General features: G+C 40.5%; 1 protein-coding gene across 1 annotated transcript; it reads right to left on the bottom strand.

Moving 5' to 3' along the window:
• Positions 1 to 6,055: 6,055 nt before the first annotated feature.
• On the bottom strand, positions 6,056 to 12,111 carry LOC128444799 (zona pellucida sperm-binding protein 3-like). The gene is made up of 9 exons (XM_053427454.1): positions 12,084 to 12,111; positions 10,232 to 10,554; positions 7,880 to 7,998; positions 7,659 to 7,762; positions 7,280 to 7,457; positions 7,060 to 7,177; positions 6,895 to 6,977; positions 6,564 to 6,652; positions 6,056 to 6,120 (listed from the first exon to the last, which is right to left on the bottom strand). Exons 1-9 carry the CDS (start codon positions 12,109 to 12,111, stop codon positions 6,056 to 6,058), a joined length of 1,107 nt encoding a protein of 368 aa, XP_053283429.1.
• Between the last annotated feature and the right edge of the window lie 501 nt (positions 12,112 to 12,612).

The following is a 12,612-nucleotide window of genomic DNA, read 5'->3' as shown; positions in this document are numbered from 1 at the left end:
TCTGACACATAGCGGTTTCTTAACGGAAGTGGGAGGGGCCAGGTGGGGCGTTCAGGCGCTGCCAGAAAACTCGGATTACTTTTACCGGAGTTGTAAATATTCTCATCTCATCCACGATGCCTCATCAGTTCCAACTGACTGGATGAAAGACTCTGTTAGATAAAGGGATAGCTCAACGAACATTACATTTCCCCCATTGTCTACTCACTATAACGGGTAAAAAAAAATACAATACAAATTAAGTTACTGGTGAGAACTTCTTCAAACGTAATAAAGGGGGGGTGCTTGCTGACTCATCAACCCAACATGCCCCTAATAATTTTACCTATGGAGTACTTTCCTTCTGAAGCACAGACGATAGTCAGTCGTTTGCGACCGACTCTATGAAAAGTTGGCTTCTAGCAGTTGTTACTCAGCTAAGGTTCATGTGGTTTGGGGGCGTAGCTGGAACGAGAGGGTCGAAGGGGGGGATTGGAATGTATTGGTTGCATTTTTGCAAAGCTTAGCCTGCTCTTTTCCAGGATTATAAACCCTAGGTTTAAACTTTGGCACACTGAAAATTTCAACGGCCCTTACAACAACCCCAATGAGGGTGAATGTGTGGATGTGACTTGGGATCTGAGTATTTATTTCACCACTGTTACGAGAAAAGTGGCCTTTCAACTAAAATGAAACTGGTAATATAGCTTATGGTAATCATTTTACCATAAGCTATATTACCAGTTTCAGGTAAGATATCTGCACTTTTACTGAAGTATGGCTTTCAAGTACTTTCTACTCCACTGATCACTAGTTCCTTTTGTGCTTGAAGAACTCAAATCTGAAATGATTAGTTGTTTGTTTTTTCCAGTGTTTCTGAAAGGAAATATGTTTTTGACATATAAAATGTAAATTTTGACCACCTAGCTGGAACATGATCGTTGACAGGTTCAGTTGATTTATATAAACTGTCAGAATAATCATCAGTATGAAAGGTTTGCATCTTTCCCTCTTTTTACTCATTTCACAATCAAACACAAACACAACATAACACATATAACAAATGATGCACCCCACTCTTCAAGCACTAGTAAGCATCAGAAATATGCTGCATCTGACCTGACTAACATTGTAATCAGGGGAAGGACCTGATCACATTAAGGGCAAAAACGTACAGCATTTAAAGAAAAGGTTATTTTTTAAATAATAACCAATAGTCAACTATACTGTATTCATAATAATGTGAAATACCAACAGGCTTTAATCACAGCACTCTGACTAAAGTGGAAGAACAATTCATAAATTTTACTTTGATGATTGAGAATTCATGTTTTGATACGAGTGTTGTTGTTCTGTTGCTCCACCACTGTTTTTATGGTCTGTTTGGTAAACAATTTATAAATATACATACACATATATAGTTGCACTTACATGTAACACTTGTTTTTTTTAGTTGTAATCAAATTGTACTTACTTGATTCTTGTTGTTCTGGGTTTGTACCCTCACGGTTGAATGCACTTACTGTAAGTCGCTTTGGATAAAAGTGTCATCTAAATGAATTGTAATGTTATGTTCTGACAGAAAAATCTCAACAATTATTAGATGCATTGCCATGACATTTTAAGATTCTCTCTAATCTAAATCACATCTCTACCTTCCTTCATTCATAATGTCAATATTAAGTTGCTTTAATTTGTCTGGGATTAATTATCTATTTTGATTTGTTTTATAATACATCTGACTTTTCCTTTCTTTGTAAAGCTCCTTCAAAATTTCAAGGGCTCAGTTTATTAATTTCTTAATAGATGGAAACTACCGTTCTCCATTCGTCATTATCCAGCACTGGAAATAAATACCTGAAAATGAAAAGCATGAATCGAAACAAGTAGCTTGTGGTACAAATAACTTATACTTTAATCTGGAATATTACTTAAACAAAATCCTTACTATATATCTTTTAAAAAGAAAACCAAAAAATGTATGTGTCATGTAGATGCACTGACAAACTGAAAGATGTTCTGATCATCACTGCAGTTTTTAAAGACATGTCTGTGACAGGTTGGTTCTATGATGTGTTGTGTTTTCTCGATACCCTGTTTTGGCCTCTTTTTGATCCAATGTTGTGTTTGAATGAAATTAAACACAGTTTGGGCCACTCAGGTGACCCATGCCATCGTATTATACACAGTGGCACAGGCCTTTTATCCATTTTCATGACTTTTCGCCATTTTCATGCATTTTTACTCTTTTTATCAAACGAGTGTATTTGAATGAAATTGAACGCGGTTTGACCCGCTCAGGTGACCCAGGGCACCGTATTAGACCCAGTGGCCCAAGCATTTTTTTCATTTTCATGCTTTTTCACCGTTTTTCATCAGGCCCTCCGCCTGGTTTTTTTACCCGGAAATCAGGCCTCATTCCTGGGTAGAATCAACACGTCTCTGGTCCGAAGCTCCGCTGGCATTTTTCATCCAGAGTCATACAACTTTCAGGGGAATATAGACCCCAAAGTGGGCCTTGCATGTGTTGGTCTTTCTCGGCCATGATCCAGGCACTCTGCCTGACTACTTTTACCCGGAAATCAGGCCTCATTTCTGGGTAGAATCCGTCAGTCTGCCCGCCTGGAAGTTCCACTGACATTTCTCCATGGAGGTATGGTGGGCTTCAGGGGAATGTGTAAGCCCCACAACAGGCCCTGCAGATGGGCTTGTAGGTCCCACTTGGTCACCTGTATGTTCCACACTCTGTCCATTGCACTAAGTGTCTTCGAAAGCTGGGTTTCTGTAACCGTGTCGATAGTGTTCTGCTAAGGGGGGGGGGGGGGGGGGTGAAACCTCAGACATCGAGAACGATCGGCCTCACTATTTTCTCCTTGAGACAGCAGGAGGCGCTGCTGCTGCACACACTCTCTCGCTATGTGTGTGTTTGCATGTAGATTATGCTTTAAGAATTTTCTTTGAGTGTTTCTAGTCATTTGAAGTTGTTCGGCCTCAGCTCAAACAGCTTGACCCTTAAACACCTGAAATAATAAATTCACCTGGCGATGAAAGTCTCGTCTCAGTCTACACTTGTGTCCCTTTTAATTAAATCCAACTATTGTTTGTGTCCAGGAGGCAGGGGACAGCGCAATGATGCCCGAGCATCCACGTTCAGTATGAGGGCAGCTGAATATTGTCTTATTTCAAACCTCTTATTGTTTAGTGTGGTGTTGGTGGCAGATAATTTAAACTGGATTTTGTCTGAATAAAATTAATTTAAACTCTGACTTTCAGGAGGCTCTCTATGTGCTGCTGCATTGTTGGAAAAGCAATTTCCTGCCTTCAAGGAGAAGAAAACATCTTGACATTCAGCGTTTTACTCATCAAACTGGATCCCCATTTTGAATCTCTGATGAATGCTGAGCAGATTTCGAAGTGGTTTGATACAGTAGTGTTGTAATGTTGCGGGGCAGTGACAGGAAATCAACCACCTGGTCAAAAGATCAGAGCTCTCCGTCAGTTCATATTCACCAGGTCGACACAGACAGGTGTTCCTGAAGGGTAACTGTCTCACCTGAACCTCAGATGGACTTGTTCGTTCAAAAAGTCAGTAAATACCCAAAGAGACTCAGCAGATGTCATACCGAACACCACAGAGTCCAGAAAACTTCAGCCGGGAAGTCCTTTGCTTTGTCTTATTCATTCACAAATCAATTTCACACTTTTAATCAGATGACTGTTGGGTGTTCACAGCATCCAATCAGATTTTGCCACAATTTCAATCAGCCAACCACGTCGTTGCTGTCAAACTTTAGAGTCGTTCTCCTCTCTATCAGCTGTCATTTCAGTAATTCACGGCTCACTAGATCTTATCAACCACCACCAGTGTATAGACCCCATGGGTTTCCTTTACCATGCGGCCACACCCCCTTTCAAACTTGATGACATCACAAGGGGTCTCCGCAACAAATACTCATTTATATCACGTCACATTCATCTTTTACAGTGCATGGCAATACGTTTAGTACATCTTCAACTGAAGTCTGACTTACACAACACACAATCGACCTGCCATTCACCTGATGAACCAGAACCTCTCATCACTAAATTGATCTCACAACATCATCCACAGGTTCCAGTTCCTGTCTGACCCTGTGACCTCCAGTCTGAGGTCATCCTGAGCTCCCTAGGGAGAGAGAGACGGATCAAAGCAGACGGGAAGTCTGCTTTGACCGTGTTGAAGGAGACAAGGCTGTGTCATGATACATCGTGACACAGCCCCTCCAGCTGTGTCCACTCAGGTGTTATCTAAAATGGACGAGGGTGGAGGTGCAGAGCAGTTGTCCCTGCACAGAGGGGGCACATGAAAAGTCCATTTTGCCTAGGAAGGTGAGTGAGTTAAATGACCAGGAAGTATTTTGGCAGCGGCCATAAGAGATGTTTTTAAAAAGGAACAGCGCTTCAATGCTTCCCATCTCCTCTCATTGGAAACACTAGACCAACCCTTAGGCTATTAAGGAGAAAAAATGCCATCCCACTCTTGGTGTTTAGTTTGTCCAGTCTGGGCTACTGTAACAACATGGCGGCCTCCGTAGAGAGGACCTGCTTGTGATGTTAATCAGTGTTAATTTTGGCAGCTATTTTTGATTTAGTCTTAGTCTTTTGACGAAAATGCATATTAGTTTGTCACTTTTATCATTCTTAGTTTTAGTCGACGAAAACTAAATTACATTTTAGTCTAGTTTTAGTCGACGAAAACTAATTACATTTTAGTCACATTTAATAGCCACATTAACTCCTCTTCTTCCCCTCTCAAGCCCAGGGACCCTGTGTTGTGTCTAAAACTGCATAATAGTCTAGCTTGCAGTACTTAGGTTGTCCATTAGATATCCCTACCAGAAAGGTCTATAGCAGGGGTCGGCAACCTTTACTTACTTATTTATTTTGCCCCTTCTTCCCCCAAATAAAAATGTGTCTGGAGCCGTAAAACATATTTGATAACAAAGCTAATAAAGTTTAATATAAAGTTATACTATACTAAACTATAGTTTGTTGCATTTACGAAATTATAGAACGACAATAAAGAAAACTCTTGACATTTTATTGCTATTTGTACCTGTTACAATAAAGGAAAACACCGAACACTTATGAAGAGAAGAAAATACACAGGCAAGTGTGACCTACTTTGAATAAAATTAAACACAGAACTTTGTAGGGTTATTTGAGTCCTCCCAATATTTGTGGGCAATGTATGAAATAAGAAGTACCCTATTTTGAAATAAATATAAACATAGCTGCAGCCTAATAGCTTAAAAATATATATTTAGTTTTAAATTTGAAAACAAAAAGTGAGAGCAGGTCAGGCTGGAGGCGGACACAGAAACTGAAGCTCGGTACAAACCACCTGCAGCTTCTGCTCTGATCAAGAAGCTGCTGCGCTGATCAGCTGTGACCAGAGAAACTCTGTTTTCACTGTTTCCACTGTTAAGAAGCGGCCGGTTCACGTGAACGAGCTCTGGTCTTGTGTCTCTGAGCGAGTCGGGGGGCGATCTGGGGGACACACTCACACACACACTCACGCTCCTGATATTTCATGACGGCCTGACACTATGTTTAAAAAAATTATTGTGACTTAGTCAACCACCAAGATGTTCATCTCGTTAACGAAAGTTAAAATAGATTTAGTCATAGTTTTTATTTTCAAAGATCCGTTTTCGTTACGTCTTCGTCATGGAAAAAAGATAGTTAACGAATAGTTTTCGTCAACGAAATTAACACTGATGTTAATATAAAGCAATTCAATATAAAAAAGGTCTTATTCTAGGGTAAAGAGATACAATTCATAATATTTAAATAAACACTACTGAAGACTTCACTAGGATTATGTTGTATACAATGTTTGCCAATGAATCGCTTTCACACTGAACCTTTAACTCTGCCATTAGTATAAATGCCAGCAAACTTGGCTGCAGCATAATTTACGTCTTGGAATCCCATAGTACCTTAAAGTTTGATTCGGTTACATATGATAAAACAAACCAAGTCTCCAGAGCTAAATAGCTTTAATAGTGATTTCATTGAAGTTACTTTTCATTTCTCAGCGTAGAGGTTTTTCCTTCACTACAATCGGTCCAACAGCCGTTTCCTGTTCCCACACAGCATCTGCAACACAAACATGACAACTCTACAGTAGCAATTATTGGCTATTATGTTAAGGTTTGAATTTGCATGGTGCAAAAACCATCTCTTAAATTGAAAAGATACTAATTAAAGGGGAAGCTTTCACATTTGGTAAAAATTAAGTGCAGTTATGCCATCTTCAAAAAAAAAAAGTTTAAAAACAGTCCAATTTGTAAATAATTGAATAATATACTGTATGCAATTAGAATTACCTTTATTACATAAAGGGATAAGGTACAACTTTAAAACTGCATAAACAATGTCCTGCTCAAAAGTGCGGCTGACTCGTGAGGAGGAAGTTGTGATACTTAAAACATAAAACAATTGTTGAGATGTTGATTCAGTTCTGCACAAGTGACGCCAATACAAAAATGAAAAAAGGGAAACAGTTCAGGGTTTCTCATGCACCCCACCCATCCACTCACCTGCTCTGGACAGCTGACTCTGGCCTCCTGTCCCACAGTCTCCATCGCAGCATGAACAGGCTTGATTGCTTCCACTGGCCTCCAACCACCTGTCAATCAAAAGCTAGTAATTTTAGATAATGCCATCTGGTTAGGTGATCAACAAGACACTAATGAATCTGGGAGATAAACAAATTGTCTGATCAGTTTGACAGGAACTACAAATTAAAATCAAAAGGATGCAATTTTCAGTAGTCAATTGGCAGAACAAAGTAAAAATGTTAGGAAAAAAATTATACAACCCATCTCAGGATGATGAGGTTATATAAGAGTTGCATTTTCTGCATCTCACCTGTTGGAGAACGAACAGGCTTTGTTGTTTGCATCAACAGCTACAGTAGCAGCCGTAGCTTTCAGACTGCAGGTGATGTAGATCTGCGGAGACAAAGAGGGTTTCAATCTCTGATTTAAAAAAAAGGCCATCTGAAAGGGGCAAGATGTAGAGTTGGAATCTCACCACGCCACTGTGGTCCTGCTGGAACTTGAAGGCCTCAACCTCAAAATGCAGTTCGTCGCTGAGAGTCCGAGGTAGGAACTGAGAGCTGGACCCAGTCAGCCGACTGTCAAATAGACACCTGAACGCAACACAGGACAAGTTAGACACCTGAATGTCACAAGAAAAGCCGAATGAGATATTAAAAACATAGATTTAAAAATCACCAGCAAAGTGAACTGACCCTTTGTTTCCCATGAAGAGGTACCGAGGGACGGTGTCGACGTTTGGTATCACGGTGGCCACACAGCTGTCCACAAACACTCGGAGAGGGACGTGGTGAAACTGTTTTACTGACACTTTAAACTTCATCATGTCTCCCAGCTGGAACTGACTGGATGGACGAGGGTACTGCCAATTATCTGAGAGAAGTAATATCAGGCAGGGATGTTTTAAAGATTCAGTGGGTAGAGAGATGAGGGCAACATGCAACTTCACCACTAGATGTCACTTAATTCTACACACTGAACCTTTAATCTCTGCATGTTAAAAAAAAAAAGAAGGGATACTGCAAGACTACTTGAGATCATAAAGTCGAGAATAGAGTCTGAACAAACACCCACCAGTCATGAGTATAAGGGAGAAGTAGAGATTTTCCTCAGCAGATTTAGTGTCAGTAAATGGATTCCAGGTCGGCTTCATCATCCCAGTGCTCACGCCATGCTTCCTAAATACATTAACAGCAAACATCTAAATGCAGTTGGTTTATACATTGAGAAACATTTCAATCTCAGACACTGAGACGGTTGAAACACAGAGCCTCCATGGTTGGTTCCAGTCTGACCTCTGGTAGTGACACTGGATGTTGACTGAGACGTCTATAGTTCGGACAATTGGACTGTCTCCCAGAGGACTGGGGGTGTAGATCAGTGTGAAGACGTAGATGAACGAGTCCTCCGACATCTGAAATACAGGCGGGGTGAACCTACAGTAAGTTATTTCCAACTGTGTAGCAAGAAGGTTAATCTATATCTGTTGTCCCTAGGCAGGTAAGAAACCAAATAACATGAGACAGATACTGTACAAAAAATTAAACATCAGTTCACAAAAACATAAAGAGAAAAGTGCTAAACTGAGCATTTAGCCCTCTTTAGCTTCTAGATTTTGGATGTTGACTTGTTGCCCGGGAGCTCTAGTCAGACTTTTAGCACAAGATCACCCATGTTGCACTGAAGAGCAAACAGAGTTTCATTGTACCAAATCTATCAGAGTTATTGACCAATTTACAGAGCCAAATATGTCACTCATTCAGAGGTGTCAAGTAACGAAGTACAAATACTTCGTTACCTTACTTAAGTAGAAATTTTGGGTATTTATACTTTTCTGGAGTATTTATATTTCAGACGACTTTTTACTTCTACTCCTTACATTTTCACGCAAATATCTGTACTTTCTACTCCTTACATTTTTTAAATAGCCTCGTTACTCATATTTCATTTTGGCTTGTTTTCATTCCGGTTTGTCATCGTTCAAAAACACACACACAAAAAAACTATTGTTTTGTGAGACATTAAACCCCCCTCGAGCGAGGAGAGTTTGAGTTGGGTGCCCGCCGCATGCGCAGGATGACGGCCAGGCCGAGGGGGGCCACCACACAACCGCACTGGAGGGTTCCGAAAAGGAGGAGAGCAAAGCCAGAGCTGCACCTCGGGTAGGTGGGAGAGCACTCGCGTGCCACACACAACTCCGGCCTCGGGAGACACGCTGGCCCTGGGGTGCAGCGCGATACCCTAAGCACCTGTGGGGGGGTTTGGGTGCCATGCAGTCGAATCCGGCTGTACTGGTAATGATCCTTCCGCAGGGTCACCTACGGAAACCTTGTTCCGACTTTTACTTCCTCTAGATAGTCAAGTTTGGTCGTCTTCTCGGCGCTCCGCCACGGCCGTTACCGACTCCGGCGGGGCCGATCCGAGGACCTCACTAAACCATCCAATCGGTAGTAGCGACGGGCGGTGTGTACAAAGGGCAGGGCCTCAGCTGCCTGTGAAAGACTGTTTAGTGTTGCAGGGCTCATCTTCAGGCCAGGTAGAGCATGCATAGGCTCAAATAACTTTGAGAACCTGCTGCTTTTGCGGCTGAACAAAGCCTATCGGTAGTGTTGTTGTACATACAGGTTTAGCCCAAAGGTCTCAAGGTCTCTTTCAATAAAGGTTATTGAAAACATTCCACTGAAGTTTGACTTTTTGCACTATTACAATACTTATTGGCAACCAGTTATCATGTCTTCCGCTCCATGAAATGCATGTTAATGCTCAGTAGTACACAAATGGTACTTTAATGTATTTCCATTAAAAATGTCCCCTTACATTACTTTTATACTTTAAGTAGTTTTGAAACCAGTACTTTTACACTTTTACTTAAGTAAAAAGCTTGAGTTGATACTTCAACTTCTACAGAAGTATTTTTAAACCTCAGTATCTATACTTCTACTTGAGTAATGAATGGGAATACTTTTGACACCTCTGCACTCATTACAGCAGTAATCCGATATTACAGAAGTAATATGGCATTTCTCTCCACAATCACCAAGTGTTTGCTCATTGTGAGAAATATTGGGCTTCTCCATAATACTGCAAGTTTGACTTTACTATAAGTGCCATGAGATAATGAATGTTGCGATATTGTGCTACAAATAAAATATTCCTATACAAGCCTTAAATTGTGTTTTGCTTTGAAAGTGATCTGTGCATTTTTGTTCTAAAATATCACAAATTAAGCAAAGATGATAATGGGACGGCACATTTAGAGCCAAATGAGCTGCTTACTTGCATTCAAAACAACTAAGTGATATGAAATCGGCATTCTCTAAAGAGCTGGATTTAAGTTAGTGCTCATTTGAGTGAGTTTAAAGTTTTATTTAAGTAACAAAATATTAACCTTCACCCACTTTTCATAAAGCACAAGAGGAGCAACTCTATCTCATGTAGGAACTGAGCCAATTGATGCCCCTTGTGGTTGATTGGAACAGCATCAATTACAATCGCTCATCCAGCACAACGATGGTTTATCCTTTTTTACAAGCCATTCATAAAAAATAAAAATACATCAGACGGATCTCACCAAATTTCAAGATTGATTTGAGCCTGAATAAAAATGCCATGTCTAGTTGGAGTGAAAGCATAATGCAAGGTCTCACCAGTAGCTGGCTGCCGCATCCATGCAGCTCCGATTCAAACACCAGGACTTGAGTGTTAGGATCCTCCCCTGTGGCAGGACACCCTCCCAGCGAGACGTCTGCAGGCAAGACAGGTTTACCGATCCCCAGCAGATCTTTCTTTACCTCGACCCGCACAGAATCCTCGCCACAGGTGGCGCTGATGGAGTTGACTGCAGGTGGAGTCTTCAGCTCAAAATCCGGAGGGTACAGAGGCTCTTCCTCAGCTGGTGCGTCTGGAAACCTCCAAGTCAAGGGTTGATGGAAAGACTGCTGCTCTTGTGACTGCTGCTCTTGTTTAACAGCTAAGATGGTGGATGATATTATAATTAGTTTTAATTAACATTAATTAACATCAAGACCTTTTTTCAATTATTCAACATGTTCCCCAAATAATCTGATCTGCTGTTGAATGTTGATGCTGAAGAAACACAATCTAAAGCCAAAACGTAATACTAAGCATGCAGTTTCCTTCAGAGGAGACAAGACACATCCAGAAGTCTTCATCAGACAAGAATATGCTGATCGTAGTAATGGCCGCTGTGATGTGGATCAGACCTACCTGCTGGTTGTTGGACTACTGGTGGATGTGATCTCAGGTCTGCAGATTGAATGCTCCTGTTTAAGCTACGAGCTGTTGCTCCGCAGAACAGCCAGAGAAGTACTTTGATGGTTGACATTATGTTGTGGTGTATGACGTTCACTGCGTTTTCTTTGTTTGAAACCCTCACTTCTGCAGCAGGTTGTTTTAAGGCACTGAAGTTTGGCTCCGCCCTCCCTCTGATTAACCTGATGTCCTCCAGCAGTGTCTTGTTCAGCTGCTCCTACCTGCGCACACTTATCTGTTTTTACTGTGACTATGGCTCTAAGCAGTCTGCTGCATTTCTTATTGTTGTCCTGGAAAATAATTTGGCTTCCACAAACGCTGTCTTGTAAGTCGTTTTTCTAGCTTCCTGGTTGTGACCTCTGCTGTTTAAAAACTCATACACAGTTCAGAGCTCTGCTATTTATACAACCTTGTCTGAATTAACTACGACCCACAGATACTCTCTTCACTCTCAAAACAGTACCCAAGGTCAGGTTACAGATAAAGGACCAGTAGAGTAAATTGTAGTGTCTACTTTGAGGAACTTTCATATCTAACTCAGATGCTCCTGACAGGGAAGCACCAACTTCTACTCTTACCAACTCAACTCTTTTGCGTATTTCACCAGTAACTACACGTAAGGACACAGTGTGATTGAGGAATGCATACTTTAGGCTTAACTATACAACAGGATGCGAACACCTACATGTAACATAGGGAGTGACAGCAATTCAAGCCATTCCTGGATGGGCTTTTAGAATGGGTGATGCAAGAAGGGGGGGTGGGGTATATACTGGGATGCTGTGGGAGACATCTTCAGACTTGGGGGGTGACTCTTGCTCATGTTACTCTGTTAGCGTTTTTATATTGTTCCACCTTCTGGTCTCCTATATGCATCAAGTCTACATTACATTCTTCATTAAAAAGACATCAGCTGCTGCCTGAGTTCTACTTTCACCAGTTTCTAGAAAAGTCTTAATTTCTTCATGTTCGCAGAGGATGTGTCCTTCTGACGTTTCCTCTGGCAGCATCATTTTGATTTTGAATGTGTTGGCAATTGTGAGATGGACATTTTTCATTTAACAAACAAAGTTTTTATGTGGCCTAGCTCCATGAACAGGTCATAATGTACAGTTTTATATTTTATAAATTGTCTATTGTCTATTACTAACTTGTTCAAGTTGTTATTGGAAATAGCTCTATATTTATTAATTTAATTAGAAAATGACCTTGTTTCTGACCACCTACTTAGGGTTGTCCTGCCTCCTTGTCCCATTGCGTCCAGCTGATTGTTATATTTCTTATAATTACTTTTCTTGCTTTGCTGTCATTGCACTTTGTAAACTCTGTTCTTAAAAAGTGCTGTATAAATAATGTTTATTATTATTGTTATTATATTCCAATCAGCCTCCACCAAACTTTGTGCTAATGCTAGCACGCTGACACAATAAATTAAGATTCTTAACAACTTCTTAACATTTAGATCAAAGCACCACAGCTGTTGACATTTAAAGAAGCCAACCTAAACAAATTTAGTTATTACTCAAATATTGTGTTTTTTTTGCATATAATTTTGCACTTATATATATTGTACGTGCTTGATCTTTTAATTTTTAGCACACTATTTTGAAAAAGCAGGGCTGTAGCAGGTATTGTAAGCAAAGATAATGTTAAATAAGCTGCCATAGCTGTGTGGAAGATATGTTGAATAGAGCACATTATATCATATTTTATCTATAGAACACATATAGAACCCTGTGTCCCACAATGGCAGGAA

This window comes from Pleuronectes platessa, chromosome 7 (assembly GCF_947347685.1).
Source record: "Pleuronectes platessa chromosome 7, fPlePla1.1, whole genome shotgun sequence".
NCBI classification, from domain to species: domain Eukaryota; kingdom Metazoa; phylum Chordata; class Actinopteri; order Pleuronectiformes; family Pleuronectidae; genus Pleuronectes; species Pleuronectes platessa.
The sequence above is the reverse complement of the archived record's forward strand: the minus strand, read 5'-3'. Positions and strand labels throughout refer to the sequence as shown.

Bases quoted from the DNA above. Each gene is read 5' to 3' on its own strand.
- LOC128444799 (XM_053427454.1), bottom strand. From the start codon at position 12,111: ATGGGACAAGGAGGCAGGACAACCCTAA. The intron at 7,999-10,231 runs GTGAGACCTTGC...CCTGTATTTCAG, and splicing joins GATGCGGCAGCCAGCTACTG to ATGTCGGAGGACTCGTTCAT. The intron at 6,653-6,894 runs GTGAGATGCAGA...TTTGATTGACAG, and splicing joins GCCTGTTCGTTCTCCAACAG to GTGGTTGGAGGCCAGTGGAA.